The sequence below is a fragment of the Hemiscyllium ocellatum genome, chromosome 33, assembly GCF_020745735.1.
Source record: "Hemiscyllium ocellatum isolate sHemOce1 chromosome 33, sHemOce1.pat.X.cur, whole genome shotgun sequence".
In the NCBI taxonomy this organism is placed as follows: Eukaryota; Metazoa; Chordata; class Chondrichthyes; order Orectolobiformes; family Hemiscylliidae; genus Hemiscyllium; species Hemiscyllium ocellatum.
This window is the reverse complement of record NC_083433.1, coordinates 7,797,805-7,820,003: the sequence shown is the minus strand read 5'-3', so window position 1 is coordinate 7,820,003 and position 22,199 is coordinate 7,797,805. Positions and strand designations below refer to the sequence as shown.

Sequence of the window (22,199 nt, the reverse complement as noted above, 5' to 3'; positions counted from 1 at the left end):
TCCTGACTTTAAGAATGAGCCTACCACGGGAGACCTTAAAAAATGCCTTGTTAAATCCTTGCATGATCTTCGTCAACCTGTCCCCTCAAAGAATTGAATAAGATTTGTGAGGCATGACCTGGAACCTCACAAAGTCATGCTGACTGCTTTTAAGCACGAGATGCTTTTCCAAATGAAATGAAGCAAATAAAGAGCAGTGAGCCAGCAATAGCTGTGTTAGCAGGCAAACGAGCACTCGGTAAAGGAGAATGGACACTCAGCACCCAGGTTTTGGTCAACTTTGACAGCTATAGCATTCTCTACTCAAGGGCAGGAGGAGGCGATTTGAGCTTGATTCATTACTCAGTAAGGTCATGGTTAATCCAATTGTAACCACATTCCCCCAGACCTGTTTTCCCTCCCTCACTGACCAAGAATCCACACTCTGCCTTAAAAAATACTCTGCTTTCATGCCTCTTCAGAAGAGAGTTCCAAAAGCTCATGAACCTGGACAGCACGGTGGCACAGTGGTTAGCACTGCTGCCTCACAGCGCCTGAGACCCGGGTTCAATTCCCGACTCAGGCGACTGACTGTGTGGAGTTTGCACGTTCTCCCCATGTCTGTGTGGGTTTCCTCCGGGTGCTCCGGTTTCCTCCCACAGTCCAAAGATGTGCGGGTCAGGTGAAGTGGCCATGCTAAATTGCCCGTAGTGTTAGGTAAGGGGTAAATGTATGGGTGGGTGGCGGGTCGGTGTGGACTTGTTGGGCCGAAGGGCCTGTTTCAAAACTGTAAGTAATCTAATCTAAACCTGAGAGAGGAAAAAAAAGCCTTGCTTCCTCTCTGTTTTAAATGGCTGACCTCTGGTCTTTAAACTGTGACCTCTGGTTCATGATTGTCCTATAAAAAGAAACAGCCTCTCCACATCCACCTTGTCAAGATTCCTCAGGTTCTTGCATATTTCAGTTGAGTTCCCTCTTATTCATCTGAATGCCAGTAGATAGAAGTTGTCCAACCTTTCCTTATGAGGCAATCCACTCATTCCAGGTATTAGTCTGGTAAGTGTCCTCTGAACTGCTTCCATACACTTACATAACCTAGAGTTATGCCTGTACACAGCTGTCCCTCAACTTATCTTGAACAATTTGCTGGAGTTCCTTTCTTAAATTTCACCATCCTGTAACTGTGTTGCTCCTGTCTTTCAAAGCTTCTGCAAATCACAGCTTCTCAACTGTGCTTATGATAATCTCTTCCCTACAGTCATTTGACGCCAGTTATCTTCCATGTCAAAATGCCTTGGAAACAGTTTCTTTTGTTAGTGCCATTGTACCAGCACAAGTTGTTGTTGTATTGACAAGAATGATATTTCAACTCATCCAAAAAAACAGATGAGCCTTCGGTTTTACTGGCTAAGCAAATGGCATCTGTGGAAAATGGCGTGCTGGAATTGAGTATCAAATATTTACTGATGGATTGTCATCCTGGAGGGATGCCTCATTAAGTTTGGGAATTGGAAACATTTATACCAGACTTCCACTTTGGTGATTAAGTGGGTCGAGTCTAAATAGAGCACCTTGTACATGATCCGGGGTAGCATTGTGTTTGACTGTTCCTGCTTTTATATTCAAATATCAAGGGAATCAGAACAATTTCGCATTTATTGCATTTCACAAACTGCAACAGTCTGGAATTGTCATCTGTACTCTCATTTAAAGTGCCTCTGCCTTTCTTTCCAATGCCTTCTATATTAACAAACTGGTAAACCTACAACATTCAGAATGATGTTGGATATTTTCAGTAAAGTGATTCAGTTGTACATTTGGCACTATCTTGTTTATAACATTCTGATTTCAAAATGACCAATTGTTTCAGTCCTCCCTTGCTCCTTGTGTTACGCTGCCCTCAATAATTTTTTTCTACCACCTCTGTACTTTGTTAGAGGAACCATCCTCCTATTGCCTTGACTTCTGTAAATTTCTGATCTATCATATCCAGCTTCTCTTTTAGCACGTAACTCCAGGTTACCAGAAGCTTAGGTTCATTCTGTCAATGTGAAACATGCTAACTTGTCCACTCAAATGAGTCACCTTAGGTGCTTTGCTATAAGCAATGACACCACCAATATCTTGCACTTTTGAATCATCTTTAGCACAATAACATGTTCCTATATCGGACAACCAGCACAGTACTTGTGATTCCATCTTGGCTAAATTGTGAAATTAAACTCAATTACCAGTGATAATCTGGTCACGTTACAGGACCCCAGGTTAGGGACGGGTTCAATTCCTGAGTATGTTCCTAAGTTGATTTGTACACAAAGTTGGAACACAATACAGTACTGTATAAAATATCCACTTGGAAGCATGAACGAACATTTGTGTGTCAGATCCTTAAAAATTAATCATGATATGGGATCTCATTCGTACATACAAACATCCTTAAGTCAAATGTTCGCAATCTGGGGATCCTCTGTACTGGATTGCTGTTAAAACCTCAGGTTGAGCAAAGCATTTCACTTGTTCTTGTTTGAACAGGAGCATTTATCACTTCTATCTTATCTGACCTGGATGTGACTTCAGCTGGATCTGTGAACTAGCCTTGCAGAACACGTTATATGGGCCGTACATGTAGGCTTGCCTGTGTCATCTGAATCCCAAGTACAGTCAGAAGGGGCCAAACGGCCAGCATCTGTGTGCATTTCCTATGATTAATAAATAATTCGCAGTTCTTTTCACAATACATGATAAGGAATCTCATTCACACGTTCCGACAGATCGTTTAAGGAAGCAGTCTATCAGGACATGATCCCAATCAAACCAGTACCTGACTTATGGCAACTTTCACCCAGATTACAGCTGCATTAATAATCTAAATACAATTAGGAATCACACATGTGAATGAGACCACACATATAAGAAGATTGAATTCAATTCAGACGGCTTTACCTTATGGTCTCTGTTGAATCTCAGACCCCAAGGTACACTTACATTTATTCACCCTGGAGATGGAGTTTTGCAAGCTGAGTAAATTACTTTATAATGGCATTGAGCTGAACTTTCACTGCATTATTTTTGGACCAAAGGGGTCGGACACAGTTCAAGAACCAAGGAAACCTGGCACAAATTGAAGGAAATTAAACTCCAGGATGCCTTCCCACTCTCTATCCTCCAACTTACCCATTCCCCCATATACGATCAATAACAGTTGCACAAAACACCATCCCTGGTGTGAATTTAATCTCTTGATGTCTTCATCAGTCTCCTAACATAGAGATGGCTAAAGTTCTTTTGAAATAAATTGGTTCGGTTACTGCCATATGTATTTTTTTTCTGAATGGATTTAAACTATAGCTCCATTATATATTGGAAAATATATTGATGTGTACTTATATATCAGCTAGACTATAGCTGAGTCTATGTGGTGCAATCGGTTAGCATGTTTGACCATTAACTTGAGCTCACTGGTTCATTGCCGTTTACTTATTTGAGTTATCCTTGTCTGCAAGGGACTGCCGTGACGATGAGGTTTACATGTCTTCTGAGGGATGTGCACATACGACTAAAATATATTCTGCAAACATATACTGACTCGTGAGAAATGACTCATCATAAATCCTGAATATGAAGAATGAAGACAAACAGAAAGAGAAAGACAGTGACTGCTGAAGGTGAGACTGATGGGTCAAATGGGTAAGGAAATAGGATAAAGCCAGAACGATGAGGAGAGAGCTGTGGGGAACAAGAGAAATTGAAAGGAAGTAAGCATTTTAAAAAAAAATATATACTGTAGGCCTTGCTGATAAGGTTGGTATTTACTATACATTCATCATTGCCTTTCACAGATGGTGGTGAGCCACCTTCTCAAACTCATGTTCAAACCCATGTCCTGGTTGAGTCATGTAGTCATAGACACATAGAGTCCTACAGCATGGAGACAGGCTCTTGGGCCCAAGCCGGTCCATGCTGACCAAAATGTCCATCAACTCCATTTCCCTGGATGTAAAAACGTTGCCCTTCAGGTTCTCTTTTATTCTTTCCCCTTGACCCTTAAACTGATGCCCTCTAGTCCTCGATTCCCCAACCCTGGGAAAAAGACTGAGTGCATTCACCCTATCCCTGCCTCTCATGATATTATACACTTCCATAAGATTCCTCCTCAACCTCTTTGCTCTAAAACAAAATTCCTACCTTGCCCAACCTCTCCCTATAACTCAGACCATTAAGTCCTGGTAACATTCTTGTGAATTTCTTCTGCACTCTCTCCAGTTTAAAAACATCCTTCCTATAATAAGGTGACCAAAATTGAACACAATACTCCAAGTGCAGCTTCACCAATGTTCTGTACAACTACAATTTAACTTCCCAACTTTTACAATCAATGCTCTAACTGATGGGAGGCCAGTCTGCCAAAAGCGTTCTTCCCTGCCCTGTCTCCCTGTGACTGCACTTTCAGAAAACTACACACCTGAACTCCAAGCCTTCAGTTCCCCTATACTCCGTGAGACCCTACCATTCACCAAGAAACTCCTACCTTTATTTGACTTTCCAAAATGCAAGACCTCACACTTATCTATATTAAACTCCTTTTGCCATTTCTCGGCGCACTTCCCAAACTATCGAGGTCCTGCTGCAGAACAGTCCATACTCTTCAGCAGTAAGTTCCAGGATTTTTGCCAAATGATGGTGGAGGAGCAAAGATATTTGTCCAGTTTGGGTGTGTGGGATGATGATGTTCCCATGCACCCCTTTGGAGGTGGAGTACATGGGGTGGGGTAAGTGCTGCTTTCTGATTTCTCCACCTTGATGATGGTGGAGGGAGCTGATGTTTAAGAGGGGTTGATATAGATTACTTACAGTGTGGAAACAGGCCCTTCGGCCCAACAAGTCCACACCGAACCGCCGAAGCGCAACCCACCCATACCCCTACACATAGCCCTTACCTTACACTACGGGCAATTTAGCATGGCCAATTCACCTGACCCGCACACCTTTGGACTGTGGGAGGAAACCGGAGCACCCGGAGGAAACCCACGCAGACACAGGGAGAATGTGCAAACTCCACACAGTCAGTCGCCTGAGGCGGGAATTGAACCCAGGTCCCTGGCGCTGTGAGGCAGCAGTGCTAACCACTGTGCCACCGTGCCGCCCTAGTACCAATCAAAAGGGTTAATTTGTACTGGACGGTGGTGTCAAGTCTTTGAGTGTTGTTGTCAGCTGTACTGACCCAGACTAGTGGGAAGCACTGCTGACCAGATCTCGATCATCTGGGCCAGAAACGACATATACAAGACTGGGACTGGGGGTTCCAATGTCATTAACTCTGATGAAGAATGATCGAGACTCAAAATGTTAGCTTCCTCTTTCTCCACGGATGCTGCCTGTCCCACTGTGATCTCTAGAATTTGTTGTTTTCAGTACAGATTCCAGCATCTGAAGCAAGTTGCTCCTGAATAACTCACCGCCTGCCTATCCAAAGACAGTGCACCATCTACAAGGAACAATTCAGGTTCAGATGAAAGCTTTTATCTCAGCCCGCTTGGCACACCAGCCTCATTCCTGAAGAAGGGCTTATGCCCGAAACATCGATTCTCCTGCTCCTCGGATGTTGCCTGGCCTGCTGCGCTTTTCCAGCACCACACTTTTTAACACAATCCAGGTTGAGTGGAGTTTGCGTGATTTGTCTGGTTTAGAATGGCTCCAATAACACTCAGGAAACTTGATAACATCTAGGATAAAGTGGATTATTTGATTGCAACCCCATCTACCATTTTAAACATTCATTTCCACCACAGTGTGTATCGCATATGAGATGTTATACAGCCACTCCTTTGACAGTGCCTTCCAAACCCAAGACCTCTGCAATATCGAAGGACAAGGGTAGTAGGCACATGGAATATCATCACCTGAAAGTCCCCCTTCAAGTCACACCATATCATGACCCAGAATTGCACTGTCGTTTCTTCCCTGTTGATGGGTCCAAAACTTGGACGTCCCTCCCCCACTGTCGGTGCCCCTACACCTTATGGACTGCAGTGGTTCAAGAAAGTGGCTTCCTCCAATTTTTAGAAGGCATTTAGAAATGGACAACTTCAAGCAGGAATCTACCATCAATGCTTTTGGGTCCTACCTGATAGTCCACCTACATCCATTTTCTTGAGGTTTTTGGCCTCCAGGATAATGACGGTGAGTTTCCCAGCTGTCGGGACATAGCGGAGAGAGAAGCAGATGTCGCCCAGTTTCTCTTGCTTTAATAAATGACAAAAAAGTTCTTGGAAATTTCACAACAGAAATCAGGAACCAAGGCTCCTTACAAGTTAACACGTCATGCATAAGCAACAACAACAAAAATATTCATGTTTCTATATAATCTAAGTGAAAAAGCTTCGAGCTGAACCTTAAATAAACCTTAGATTAGTCATGCTTCTGTTGGCTTCTCAATCGCCGCATTAACTTTCCTGATGGATATAATATCAGCTCTGTGTACATTACCCATTTGTGCAAATGTCTGGTGTCTGCACCACTGTATCGTACATTACAGAAAACAACAAAATATTGCAGTATCAAATGATAAATAAATTATTCCTCACGTTACAAATTACTCGGTTAAATCAATGTGTATTCAGAGTTTTGATTGATCTTTGTTTAAGGCTTTTTTAATATATTTTAAGCTGTTACTGTAACTTATTATTTGCTCAGGGTTCTTGGTGCTTGGAAATGGAGTAATTTCCATTTCAAACACTCAGCCCCACCATCAAGCATTCTCAGATAATTAATGCACAGTTGGCAGTGGTGTAAAAAGTCCTCTACTTGTTTGCGTCTCAGAACATGTTGCTAAGCTAAAGGTCGACGCAGTGAGCCAGTGCTCCCAGCAGACATCTGGGATTGAAGGGAGCGTGTACCAGACATGCAGCTAGAACAAATAGAATCATAGAATCCCTACAGTGCAGAAGGAAGACATTCGGCCCATCGAGTCTGCAATGATCCTCTGAAGAGCATTCTGGATCAGTGGTGCTGGAAGAGCACAGCAGTTCAGGGAGCATCCAACGAGCAGCGAAAACCACTGATCCAGATTTCTGGTTTCCAACATCTGCAGTCGTTGATTTTACCTCCTCTGAAGAGATCCCACTCAGACCCACCCACCTACTCTATTCTTGTAACCCTGCATTTACCGAGGCTAATCTATGTAGCCTGTAAATCTGTGGATACTATGGGCAATTTACCATGGCCAATCCACTTAACCTGCACATCTTTGGACTGCGGGAGGAAACCAGAGCACCTAGAGAAAAACCCACGCAGTCACGGAGAGACTCCACACTGACAGCCACCTGAGGCTGAAATTGAACCTGGGTCCCTGGTGCTGTGAGGCAGCAGTGCTAACCAACTCAAACTTGCATTGCATATACACCCCTCTTTCACAGCAGATTGTTGCTTCGGCCTTTTTTTGAGAAAGTTTTTTTTTGCTTTTAAACTTTCTTTACTGTGGATTTCCCTATCCCAGAGGACAGTTGAGGCTGAGTTCAACAGATTTATTGTTGCATAGGGAATCAAAGGGTATTGGAGGGGGGTGGGGGCTAAATAAAAAAGTAGAGTTGAAGCCACAATAAGATCAGCCAAGATGTTATTGAATGGCAGAATGAATTTGATGGACCAAATGGTCTTTGTCTGCAACCAATCAGGGAGGCAGTGACCTGGTGACAAGGTCAATAGACGAATAATCCACAGTCCTGTGTTAATGTTCTGAGGAAATAAAAACCGAACAAACTGCAGATGCTGTAAATCAGAAACAAAAAGAGAAATTGCTGGAAAAACTCAGCAGATCTGGCAGCATCTCCTGCTCAGCTTTTCCAACAATTTCTCCTTTTGTTATTGGTAATGGTCTGAGGACATGAGTTCAAATCCAACAATGGCAGCTGGTGAAATTTGAATTCAACAATAAAAAACTAGATTAATTGTGTACATATAATTGCTGTTGATTGTTGTAAAAATGCCCATCTGGTTCATTAATGGCCTTTAGGGTAGGAAATCTGACATTCTTACCTGATCTGGCCTACATTGACTCCAGACCCACAGCGATGTCATTGATTTTTAATTGCTCCATTAGAGTTAGACAATTAATGTTGGCTAGACAGAGATGCCAACATCTCATAAATGAATTTAGAAAAAAAACTTGTATGATACTTTGTTAATTTCCTTTTCACGAATAGAACCTGTCCTTTAAAGAGTCCTTAATAAGCCAGTTTCCCTGGTGTAACCCCATACCTCCTCCTTCTCAGCAGACTCAAGATCTCGCCACTCCTCAATCACATGAGCGAGGTCAATGCTGCTCATTGGAATCCGAATCTCACCAATCGCATCATGCTTCGAGAACCGGTCAAAGTCATACACCGCCATCACGAGGATCTTGCCCCCAAGCTCTGAGTATGGGATCTGGAAAAGGGAAGTGAGAAGTCAGGTAGGTAATGCAATACTCTTCCTGCAGGTGGAAGTCAGTTCCCTTCAGGACAACACCGAACATCATCGTGTTCTGCTCTCAACTCAGACGATCACTCCCCATTGTATCAACTACTTTCCACAAGGATAGGATTAAATTGGAAAGAGTGCAGAAAAAAATTACAAGATGTTGCCGGGACTGAGGGTTTTGAGTTGTAAGAAAAGGCTGGGACCTTTTGCACTGGAGCGTAGGAGGTTGAGGGATGACCTTATAGAGGTTTATAGAATCATGAGCGGCATAGATAGCAGGATTAGCAAAGGTCTTTTCCTTAAGGTAGAGGAGTTAAAAACCAGAAGGCATAGTTTTAAGATGATAGAAGAAAGATTTGAAAGAGACGTGAAGGGCAACTTTTTCACACAGACTCTGATGCATGTATAGAATGAGCTCCAAAGGAAGTGGTAGATGCAGAGTTGAGATTGTGTTGCTGGAAAAGCACAACAGGTCAAGCAGCACCCTAGGGGCAGGAAAATTGACATTTTGGGCCACAGCCCTTCATCAGTAATCTGCCTGACCTGCTGTGCTTTTCCAGCAACACACTCTCAACTCTGATCTCCAGCATCTGCAGACCTCACTGTCTCCTGGTAGAAACCTGCAGATACAGGTACGGTGGCACGGCACGGTGGGCACAGTGGTTAGTACTGCTGACTCAAAGCGCCAGAGACCCGGGTTCAATTCCTGCCTCAGGCGACTGACTGTGTGGAGTTTGCACGTTCTCCCCGAGTCTGCGTGGGTTTCCTCCGGGTGCTCCGGTTTCCTCCCACAGTCCAAAGATGTGCGGGTAAGATGAAATGGCCATGCTAAATTGCCCGTAGTGTCAGGTAAGGGGCAAATGTAGGGGTATGGGTGGGTTGCGCTTCGGCGGGTCGGTGTGGACTTGTTGGGCCGAAGGGCCTGTTTCCACACTATAGGTAATCTAATCTAAGGTACAATATTTAAAAGTTATTTAGACAGGTACACAGATAGGAAAGATTTCGAAGGATATGGACCAAACACAGGTAAATGGGACTAGTTTAGTTTGGGAAACCTGGTCGACATGGACTGGTTGGTCTGAGGGTCTGTTTCCATGCTGCATGACCATATGAGGCAAAAGTGAGGACTGCAGATACTGGAGATTAGAGTCAAGATTAGAGTGGTGCTGGAAAAGCACTGCAGGTCAGGCAGCATCTGAGGAGCAGGAAAATTGATGTTTCAGGCAATCAGATTCCTGATGAAGGGCTCTGGCCCGAAACGTCGATTTTCCTGCTCCTCGGATGCTGCCTGACCTGCTGTGCTTTTCCAGCACCATTTTGCGTGACCATATGATTCTATTTTAGAGTATGCCCGAGTTAAATTGTTAATAATTGCCAAATTAAAATGTTTAATGGCTGGATAGGTTGCTACATAGTCAAATAGCCTGTCTCCTGACAACCCTTGGCGCACATGTGATACATCAACATGTACAATCATGTTCCATGATCCGGTTTTGCCCGGAGTTCTGTAGGGGGTTAGCACAAGGTTGAAAGGAACTTTGAAGGGCCTTTATTTTGTGTTGTCCGCAGAATTTAACTGCAGGGCTGTTTTATTATTTTCTCTTCTGTGGAATTTCTACCTAAAGGCATCCGAAGCCAGAGGCCTCGTCTACTCTGGGAAGGCTGCTTTACGAGATCAAAGTCCAAGAGATCAACCAAGAGATATTAGAGGATGGAAAGGAATTGCAATAGGGTGGTGATGGTGGATGTGTTGATTGTCTTTGCAGTGTGGCAACCCAGGGATTTCAATGGTGACTGAAGGGGGGGCAGCACATTTTGCTTGGGGGAGGTTCTGCTGGTAAGCGAATGGTGACTGAGCAGGAAAACAGAGCGGGGATTTACTGGTCAGCTTGTTGGTCCTGGGGACCACATTACTGCTCCTCGCAGATTGACACAAAGAGCTAGAAAGACAGTCATCTCACGGCTTCAGCCCTATGTATTTTTGTTCAGCTGCCGAGTTTCCAGAGGAAGGAGAATTATAACTGCCAACAGCTAAAGATATAACTGCCATTCAAATGAAGGCAGACAGACTCATTATAATATTTTAATAATTGTTCTCCTCCCCCTGAGTAAATGTGGTACCGTCCCTTCATCCCTCTCTGTTAAAATTGAAAAGGTGTGCATTGGAGGTGATTTTGGTTCATGTTCCACACCATTTTGACCTTTCACCTCTGACATGATCCTATCTCACCCATTTTTGGACGCTAAGATTCAGCAAGTGCCTGAACATTCAGATGAGGAGAAAGAGGAGGAAATGGGGCAACACAAGTTCTTGCAAATGTGCATCAACAACATTTTCTTTTCAGGCAGTCCCTTGGGGATTGAAGGTGATGTTCTTCCTGTCTGGTGTTATAGGTCCTAATGTAACTAAAGAGTCCAACTCCTCATCCATATGTCCTGCCACAGGTGGGGTGGGTGATATTTAAAGGGGACAGGGATGTAGGTGGGTGGGATGTTTACGTTTTCACACCCTCTTTGCCTTTGTTATCTGTTCAGGTCTGTCGGGGATACTCAAAAGGCTTGGCACCTTTGCGGATGCGTCTTCTCCAAGTCAGCCAGGCTTTGGGATGGAGATCTCCAAAAGTCAAAAGGGATATGGCAACTGACAGTAATCAACTGACTCAAATTACTCTATTCATTTCAATTTATGTCAACCCTGATTGTTCTTTGCTAAATTAAGAGATAGAAAAAAAACCCAACAAAAGCATTTGTTGATACCGTGTTCTGAAAGGTTTCCTGCTCTTAGAGTGTGACCCTAGGTTCCTTGAGAATGAGACCAAGATTCCTTAAAATGGAATAGTACAGACTAGACAACAACAACTGTGGTACTGGCTGATCCCAGTCCTATTGGGTTGATGCAGATTGCAAAGCTTTTCCTGCCATGTCCTCCACAACCGATCCCTCCATAGCTTGACTCTAACACATTAATCGCATCTAAAGTCTTTGGGAGAGTCTGATTTGGACACTTGGTGAACCAAGCAAGTCGCTAAGGGAGTCACAATGGTTCTTCCCGTACTCTCTAATTGATGGGAATTCTGATCAGGCCACTCCATAGGAAGTCCTGAGGTGGGAGGAGCATCCTCAACCAAAGGAAGAGATTGCATGTTATGGGAAATCATGTCAAGATCACATGCCCTGTCAACTTCAAGGTGGACCAGTGGCAACTTACCAGAGAGACAACTGGGAACCTTCCAAGGTGAAGATAAAGGAAAGATTTTTTATTATCCTCAAGACTCGGGGGGGCCTATTTCCTGGAATTACAAAAGTAATCAATCTCCTCCAGGATCAATTACCACTGTCACGCAGTCCTTTTACTAGAACTCTCCAGCACTCAGCTATTAAAGCCTTGTATGGGGCTCCTGCAGGGCGATAGGAATACCAGGTTCTGCCTTTAATTCCAGTCATCGCAGGGTAATTCACTTCAATAACCATTCACATCCTTATCATATCCTGGGTCTGACAGAATCATCAAGCCATTAAATTTTAACTGCTGGGAGGTGACATTGTGCAACTGCCCACACACACACACACACACACACACACCAATGAGAACTACACTGAAGCAAGTGGTGTCAGGTCTCATATGGGTAACTGGAACCAGCATAAGTAACTTTAGGCTTAAATTTCTGTTAAGTGAGCAGTTTAGACCAGCTATGTCAAAGAGCCAGCAGATACTGTGCTACGTGACTTGTATTACTTTTACATCTGGCCAGACTACATTGAGTGAAAATAACATTGATGGTGGTCATGGAAACAGAACATCTCTAAAAGCCCCTCCACATCACGCACTTTCCAGGGAGACATATATTCCCTGTCCTTTACGCTCATTGGTTCAATACTTTAGAATTGCTTAGATTTTTGTTTTTATTCATTCATGGGATGTGGGTACTGCTGGCTGGGCCAGCATTTTGTTTTCATTGTCTATCTCTTGAGGAGGCAATGGTGAGAAGCCATCTTGAACTGCTGGATCCATTTACCTAGCACCCCATTGTGGGGAACACTGGTTTGTGTTCCAGGAGACATGTATTGCTGTTCCTTATATTGGAGGGATGGCTATTCTTGTCAATCCTATAGGTGTGTAGCCTGAAATGGTTTCTCCAACCCATGAGTCACTGCTGTCTGGCCCTAGGAATTTCTGCAAATTCCTTTATTAAACCCATTGTGCATAATGCTGTTCTCTTCAAGTCTCTCACTCACACTGAAAATTTCAATCATTCATCCCAGTCTTTAATGTAAGAAGGGATGCATCATAGAAAGTATCCTATCCAGATGCATCAAAACTTGGTATGGCAACTACTCTGCCCAAGACAACAAAAAATTACAAAGAGTTGTGAATGCATCCCAGTCCATCCCACAAACCAGCCTTGCATCCATTTACTCTGTCTATACTTTCCAATGCCTTGGGAAATCAGCCAATATAATTAAAGACCCCTCTCACCCCAGTGATACTCACTTGCACCCTCTTCCATTGGGCCGAAGATACAAAAGTTTGAAAACATGTACCAATAGATTCAAGAACACCTCCTTCCCCACTGTTACCAGACGGGCGAACAGACCTCTCATATGTTAGAGTTATTCTTTCTCTGCACCTTCTCTGCAGCTGTAATACTATATTCTGCATTCTGTTCTATTACCCTGGTGTACTTATGCAAGGTATGGTTTGCCTGGATAGCACACAAAATAATATTTCTTACTGTCTTTTGGTATGTGACGATAATAAATCAAAACAAAAGGAAGGGCTTCCTGATGAAGGCCTTTGACCCAAAACCTCAATTCTCCTGCTCCTCAACTGATTAGATTACTTACAGTGTGGAAGCAGGCCCTTCAGCCCAACAAGTCCACACCAACCCTCCAAGGAGCAACCCATACACATTCCCCTACATCTAACACTACAGACAACTTAGCATGGCCAATTCACCTAACCTGCACATTTTTGGACTGTGGGAGGAAACCGGAGCAACTGGAGAGAATGTGCAAACTCCATACAGATAGTTTCCTGAGGTGGGAATTGAACCCGGGTCTCTGGCGCTGTGAGGCAGCAGGGCTAACCACTGTGCCACCGCACCATCCACTGGCTGTGCTTTTCCAGCACCGCATTCTTGACTTGGATAGTTTATAATCAACTTGTTTAGAGATGGTCTACACATCTCCCTGCTACCAGAGCAGTGGAACTTCAGCCCAAACCTCTTGGCTCAGAGGTAGGGACACTACCACTGCAATACTAAAGCTCCTTCCCCCAACCCCAACAGAGCTGTTGATGTCATTGTCTTACCATCACCATCACTATATATTATCAATTCTGATGCTATTACAAACTCCATCTCCTGGAGAAGGTGACTGAAGGTCCCATCTTCTCAAGATTGCCTCCCACCAGAAGCATGGTGACCCTCAGATTAAACCACAACCAGTTGTCTCTCGCTCTCTGTCTCTCTCTCTCTTTCTCACTAATGAGGGAACAGCCCTGTGGTCCTCTGGGATTATGATGACTTTGCTCCTTTAGCCTGGGGAAGGAACAGCCCATGGTTTTAGAACAACTAGTGATAGGCTTTAAATTTTGGTCACATCCTACAAACAATTCTTTTTTGTTCTCACAGCTAAAAGGTACTAAGCATTGATTCCAGGTACAACAACGCTCTGTGTTGCTGGGTATTGCATGAGGTGATCCGATCTATCTAACAGAGATCAGAGAATAGAAAAACACCTTGGGCTGATCTAAGACAGTTCTTTGTTTGGCCATTCCACATGGTGAACTCAGAATAAGGCAGTGACTGAATTCAAATCAGATTGCCTCGTGCTGTCAACTTCAGTGAGCATCAACAGAGACTCACTCACGTGGCTTTGTTTGATGTTTGAATACACCACACAGCCTAAAAATAAAATGTGCTTGGTGCAGCGGGCAATACCACGGTCTCTGGTGCACTGTGGTATGATGCTGTGTCTATTTAGCACTGGGGTACCATGTGCTGCTTATGCCCTTGGGACACTGGCACATTATGCCATGACTTCCTTACTTTAACTGCGTTGCTTACATTCAATCTATGCTTTGCAATGCACTCATCCTCCCCCACGCTTTTTGTCAGTGGTTAAATAGCTGCTGGTGCTATAATAGCTGAGGAATATATTTGCTCATGAAATCATAGCAGTTTAAGTATGGCATTAAAACCAATATCCCGTCATAAATTAGGTTACACGAGTATTTAAAAGGCCCTTAAACACTGCTGTGTTATTACAACAGAGCAGGCAAATGCAAGACACTATTTCAAGGTATTTTCTCCAACACACTTTCCCTTCTCATCCTACCCCAAACGAATCTAAGTGCTCCATCACTCTCTGTATTGTCTCCCCAACATGTTAAATTTGAAAATGCAGTTGTCCATTGTCTTGCTTAGCATTTCCTTGCTCACCAACATGCAGCTTGGGTTTCACCGGGGCCACTCAGCTCCTGTCCTCATGACATGGTCCAAACGTGGTAAGAAACTACAGAAGGTGGTGTGCACAGCCCAGACCATCACGGAAGCTAACCTCCCATCCATGGATTCCACTTACACTTCCCACTGCTGTGGAAAGGCTGTCAACATCATCAAAGACCCCTCCCATCCTGGTAATGCTCTCCTTCAACCTCTTCTGTCAGGCAAAACATACAGAAGCTTGAACACATGCACCAACTGGTTCAAAAACAGCTTCATCCCCGCTGTTATTAGACCTCTGAATGGACATCTCTAACTTCAAATAATGTTGATCTTGCTTTGGGCACCTCCTATGCAGTGTGACCTTGTATACCTCGCTTTGGTTAGGCACCCTATGATCTGTATGTCCTTGTTTGCTATGATCTACCCATACTGCTCACAAAACAAAACTTTTCATTGTACTCAGGTACATGTGACTACAATAAATCAAATTAAATCAAACAAGAAAAAAAGAGCTGAACTTCATAAATGAGGTGACTGCTCTTGACAACAAGGCATCATTTGACAGATTTGTGGTACCAAGGAGTCTGAGCCAAACCAGAGGCAATGGAAACCAGGGGGAAAACTCTCCACCGGTTGGAGTCATATCTGGCACACAGGAAAATGATTGTGATTGTTGGTTTGTCAGTTATCTCAGCTCCAGGTGATCTCTGCACAAGCTCCTCAAGGTAATGACCTAGACCCAACCATCTTGAGCTGTTTTATCAATGGTCTTCCTTCGATCATAAGATCAGAAGTGAGAATGCTTGCCGATGATTGCACTATGTTCAGCGCCATTCAAGACTCCTCAGATACTGAAGTAATCCATGTCCAAATGCTGCAAGACCCTGGGCAATATGCGGGTTTTGGCTGACAAGTGGCAAGTAACATTCATGCCACACAAATGCCACGCAATGACCAACTCAACCAGAGAGAATTTAACCATTGCCCATGACATTCAATGGCATTGCTATTGCTGAGATTCCCCAAGCAATCTTGTGGCAGCAGAAACTGAATTGGATTAAACGGATCGGTATTGTAACTACAAGAGCAGGTCACAGGCTGGGAATCCTGCAGCGAATAACTCACCTACTGGCTTCCCAAAACCTCTCCATCATCTACAAGGCACAAGTCAGGAGTGTGATGGAATACTCCTCACTTGCCTGGATGGACACAGCTCCAAAAACTATCAAGAAGGACAAAGCTGCCCCCTTTATTGGCACCATGTTGGTTTAGGGTAAGAAAGCGAAGATTTACAAGGGACCTAAGGGGCAACTTGTCATGCATCTGGTGTTGCGAATATGGAATGAGCTGCCAGAGGAAGTGGTGAAGACTGGCATAATGTAAGAGGCATCTGGATGGGTATATGAATAAGAAGTGTTTAGAGGGATATGGGCTAAGCACTGGCAAATTGGACAAGATTAATTTAGGATATCTGGTCGGCATGGACGAGTTGGACCAAAGGGTCTATTTCTACTGCTATACACCCCTATGACTCCATCACTTTATTTCCACAGACATCCACTCACTCCACCACTAACACTCCGTAGCAGCAATGTATACTATCTACAAGATGCACTACAGTAATTCACCAAAGATCCTTAGTCAGAACCTTCCAAACTTACAACCTCTTCCATCTAGAAGGACAAAGGCAGCAGATACATGGCAACACCACCACCTGCAAGTTCCCCTCAAAGCCACACACAATCTGTATTGGAAATATATCGCTGTTCTTTCAGTGTTGTTGGATCGAAATCCTGGCACTCCCACAAAGGCATTATGGGTCTACCTACAGTATGTGGACTGCCGTGTTTCAAGAAGGCAGTTCCTCCACCACCTTCTCCAGGCTAACTGACAATGGACAATAATGTTGGCCCAAGCCAGAGATTCCCATGTCCTATGAATCAAAAAATTTTATCCCTCTATCTCTGAATAAATCTGACCTTTATAATCTCCTCCTGCCCTATGTATTCGTCATCAGGCATTCTCTTCCTCTCATTTATTTATTGTCCATTTTGCTTTTGTTCTGCAACAAGAAGCCATGTCCAGACTCCAGTCTTCAGAATTCCCTCCTTAAACTGCCTCCACTTTTCTTTTTACCTTATTCTCCTCATTTCAAAACTTATCTTCAACTTAGCATTTGGTCACCCCTCCCAATTGTTCCCTTTAAGCTTTAGTGTTGATTGTCATCGAATCATTTTTTTTCTCATTAACATTGGTGTTGAGTCTCTTGTATGAAGGCATTAGGGTCCTAGAGCTACACTAAAATGATGTAACTGACCTGCACAGTGCTCAATATAAATGCCATAGAATGGGCAGCGTTAGAACATGCAAGAAGTGCTCCACCACATGTTTTTCAATATTCATTTGTGAGACATAGGTGTCACTGTCTGGGCCAGCATTTACTGCTGTCCCTAGTTTGTCTTAAGAAGGTGGTGGGGAGCTGCCTTCTTAAACTGCTGCGGTCCACCTGCTCTGGGTTAACCCAAAATACCATTTGGGAGGGAATTCCAAGATGTTGACCCAGCAACAGTGAAGGAATTGCAATATAATTCCGAGTCAGGATATGAGTGGCTTGGAAGGGAACTTGAAGGTGGTGGTGTTCCCATGTAACTGCAGCTCTTGTCCTACTAGATGGAAGTGAATGTGGGTTTGGAAGGTGCTGCCTGAGGATCTTTGGTGAATTTCTGTAGTGCATCTTGTAGATGGTACAGACTGGTGCCTTTGTGGTGTAGGGAGTGAATGTTTGTGAATGTGGTGCCAATCATGCAGGGGCTGCTTTGTCCTGGATGGTTTCAAGCTTCTTGAGTGTTGTTGGGGCTACACCCATCCAGACAAGTCATGAATATTCTATTACACTCTTGACTTGTGCCCTGTAGATGGCAGACAGGCTTTGAGGAGTCAGAGGGTGAGTTACTCAGGGCAGTATTCCTAGCTGCTGACCTGCTTTTGTAGCTGCTATGTTTATGTGGTGAGTCCAGTGAGTTTCTGGTCAATGGTAACCATGATGATGTTGATAGTGGACGATTCAGTTATGCTAACACCATTGAATGTTCAGGAGCGGTGGTTAGATTGTCTGTGGTTGATAATGGTCATAGGTTGGCATTTGTGGCATAAAAGTTACTTGCTATTTGTCAGCCCAAACCTGGATATGATCCAGATCTTGTATTTGAACATGGACTGCTTCAGTATCTGAGGAGTTGTGAATGGTGCTGAACATTATATAATCATCAGTCAGATCCCCATTTCTGACCTTATGATGGAGGGAAGGTCATTGGTGAAGCAGCTGAAGATGGTTGGGCCTAGGACACTACCCTGAGGAACTCCTGCAGAGATGTCCTGGAGCTGAGACGACTGACCTCCAACAACCGCAACCATCTTCCTTTGTGCCACGTGTGACTTCAGCCAGTGGAGAGTTTGCTCCCTGATACATTCTGATTCAGTATTGTTAGGGCTCTATGATGCCACACACAGTCGAATGCAGCCTTGATGTCAAGGGCTGTCAATCTCATCTCACCTCTGGAATCCAGCTCTTTTCTCCATGTTTGAACAAAAACTGTAATGGTGTCAGGAGCTGAGTGGCCCTGGCGGAACCCGAACTGGGCATCACTGAGCAGGTTATTGCCGAGCAGATGCTGCTAGATAGCATTGTTAATGATACCTTCCATTACGTTACTGATGATTGAAAGTAGACGGATGGGGCAGTAATTGCTGGGTTGGATTTCTCCTGCTTTTTATGTACAGGACAATTTTCCATGTTGTCAGGTAGATATCAGTGTTGTAGGCGTACTGGAAAACCTTGGATAGCGGAACAGCGAATCCTGAAGTAATGTTGCCGAAATGTTGTTAGAGCCCATAGCCTTTGCCGTATCCAGTGTCTCCAACCATTTCTGGATATCACATGGAGTGAATCGAATTGACTGAAGACTGGTACATGTGATGCTGGGGACCAGTGAAGGAGGCCAAGATGAATCATTTACTTGGCACTTTTGGCTGAAGATTGCTGCAAACACTTCAGCCTTATCGTTTGCACAGATGCGCTGGGCTCCTCTATCTTGGAGGATGGGGATATTTATGGAGTCTTCTCCTCCAGTGAATGGTTTAACTTGCCACCACCATTCACGACTGGATGTGGCAGGATGGAAGAGCTAAGATCTGATCTGTTGGTTGTGGAATCGTTTAGCTCTGTGTATCACTTGCTGCAAATGCTGTTTGGCATGCAAGTAGTCTGGTTTGGTGGCTTCATCAGGTTGTCACCTCATTTTCAGGCATACCTGGTGCCTCCTGCACTCTATATTGTACCAGGGTTGATCCCCTGGTTTGATAGTCATGGTTGAGTAGGGGATATTCTGTTCCATGAGGTTACAGATTGTGCTGGAGTACAATTCTGCTGCTGTTGATACCCCACAGCACCTCATGGATGCCCAGTCTTGTGTTGCTGGATCTGTTTGAAGTCTGTCCTATTTAGCATGATGATAGTACCACACAACACGATGGAGGGTATTCTCAATGTGTAGGTGGGACTTCATTTCTACGACAACTGTGCGGTGATCACTCTTACTGATACTGTCATGGACGAATGCATCTGCAGCCGACAGATTAGTAAGGCTGAGATCAATCACTTATTGGTTCCCTCACCACCTACTGCAGACCCAATTTAGTAAGCATGGCCTTTAAGGCTCTACTAGCTTGATCAGTAGAGCTGTTGCCAAGCCACTCATGGTGGTGGACATTGAAATCCACCATCTAGAGTACATTTTATAAACTTCCCACCTTCAGTGCTTCCTCTGAGTGTTGTTCAGCATGGAGGAGTACAAATTTATCAGCTGAGGGAGGACGGTACAAGGTAATTAGCAGGAGGTTTCTTCACCCATGTTTCACCTGAGGACGTGAGACTTCATGGAGTCCGGAGTCAATGTTGAGTACTTCCAAGGCAACTCCCTCCTGACTCATATCACTGAGCTGTCACCTCTGCAGGGTCTATCCTGCCAGTGAGACAGGACATATCCAAGGATGGTGATGATGGTCTCTGGGGCAGTGTCTGTAAGGTATGTGCATGACTTTGTTAGGCAGTTGCTTGACTAGTCTGTGAGACAGCTCTTCCAGTTTTGACCCTTGCCCTCAGGAGGGTTTTGCAGGATTACCAAGGCTCTTTCTGACATTGTCTTTTCCAGTACCTAGGTCAATGCCAGGTGATCCATCTGACTTCATTTCTTTGATATTTTGTAGCAATTGATAAAATGGAATGGCTTACTGGACCATTGCAGAGAGTGACCGAGAGTCAACCACATTGCTGTAGGCCTGGAGTCACAAGTAAGCCAGACCAGGTGAGGATGGCAGACTTCTTGAAGGGCATTAGTGAATCAGATGGATTTTTCCCCTCAATCACTTCATGGTCATTAGTAGATTCTGAATTCCTGATTTCTTTTAATTGAATTCAGACTTCACCATCTGCTGTAATGGGATTTGAACCCAAGTCCTCAGAGCATCACCTTGGTTTCTGGATTAATCTTCAAGCAATAATACCACTCGGCCATTCCCTCCCTGATTACAATGCTGAAGAGAGTCTTGAGAACATAAGGACATGAACAAATGAAGAAGATAGATTAATCCTTATCTAATGTGAGGCAGAAGCTTTTTTTTATGATTATTGCATACAGTACTATTTCTCATTAATGTACATATGAATAGTGTTACTTTGATGGTCTAAACGTAAGTGCCTTTTCCTCTATCAGTCTGCAAAGAACCCCTTCTCAGAGTGTGGCATGAAAGCACATGATAACGGAGAGTATAATGATAATTGAATCTTTGCTGCTGCAGATCTCAAATCCTGTATATAATTGCATTTATGAAATTGACAGAGAGAAAATGCTCCCTCATTCACTGTGTGGATTTTTTCTTTGTATAAGTAATATAATTATCAAGTTAATTTCTCATTCTCAAGCGTTGGAAATTATTTTTCATTGGGAAGAATACAATAAAACAGTGCTTGAATAGGTGGGTGTGTGTTGGTATGGTCCTTATTAACTTGAATCAAGTGGGCTGCTGGGCACTTCTTGCATAAGCCAGGCACAATTATATTCATCAGAATGTGTGATTATTTTAGTTATTTCATTCATATAAATTAAATAATTCAAACTCATTTTTATTCATCCACGAGATGATGTAAGCATCTCTGGCTGGGTGAGTGTTTTCTGCCCTCCCCGTACTGGCCATGATGAAGGTGATAGTGAACTGCCCTCTTGAACCACTGCAGTCATTGAGGTTGTAGGGACAGCCACAGTGCATTACAGTGTTCTGACCCAGGAATGATGATGTATTTCCAAGTCAGATGGCTTGGAGGGGAGTTTGTAAGTAGTGGTGTTCCCATGTATCTGTTGCCCTTGCCCTTCTGGGTGGTGGAGGTCAATGGCTGGAAGGTGTTGATGGAGGAAACTGCTAGCACGTACTCCACACAAACAAGATATTTGGCAAAAATAAGATAATTGGCAAAAGAGGGGAGATAAGATTTTCATTACGCATTTGGTTGATGGGAACTGGGAACTTGAAAAGGCAGGGCAAGCAGGATACAAGAGGAGCTTTCAAAAGGAGATTGGATATATCCTTAAAAGAGAGAGAATAAAAGAGAGCAAGGCTGTGGGGAATGAGGAAGCATGTGGGACTAATTGAATTGCTTAACTAAAGGAACGGCAGAAATACAATGGGTGAAATGGCCTCCTACTATTTTGCATGATGCTGTGAATATAGCTCCGTCCTTTTGAGATTGAAAGATTTTTCAGCTGTGATTCTGTTCATTTACATAAGACATGCGAGTCAGAATGGTTCAACTTGTGGCTGCTGAGAGGATTAAGTGTTGCTATTGGCAAGAAAAGGTTGATACACATTCCACCTAAACCCATCACTGTTAGTTGCCATGCAGTTTAGCAATGTAATTCTCTTGACATATCTTGTTATGATCCAGGCTGGAGGAAAGCACTGTCACTGCTTTAGAGGGAAGTGATGGCCAAGTGATATTGTTGCTGGACTGTTAATTCAGGTGCCCAGCTAATGTTCTGGGGACCTGGGCTCAAATCCTGCCATGACAGATGGTGGAATTTAAATTCAATAAATATCTAAAATTAAGTGTTTAATGATGACCATGAATCCATTGTCAGAAAACCCATGCAGTTCACTAATGACTTTTAGAGAGGGAATCTACCATCCTTACCTGGTCTGGCCCACATGTGACTCCAGACCCACATCAATGTGGTTGACTCTTAACTGCCCTCTGGGATGGCC

The 22,199-nt window shown here is 43.8% G+C and overlaps 1 protein-coding gene across 2 annotated transcripts in view; it reads right to left on the bottom strand.

Moving 5' to 3' along the window:
- LOC132831508 (synaptotagmin-1-like) overlaps positions 1-22,199 on the bottom strand; it is a 151,428-nt gene that overhangs the window by 9,208 nt on the left and 120,021 nt on the right. For both annotated transcript variants that reach the window (XM_060849698.1, XM_060849697.1), the window contains exons 6-7: positions 8,236-8,403; positions 6,104-6,221 (exon numbers count right to left, since the gene is read on the bottom strand). In XM_060849698.1, the coding sequence (XP_060705681.1) occupies positions 6,104-6,221; positions 8,236-8,403 (286 nt within the window). The remainder of the gene's footprint in view (positions 1-6,103; positions 6,222-8,235; positions 8,404-22,199) is intronic.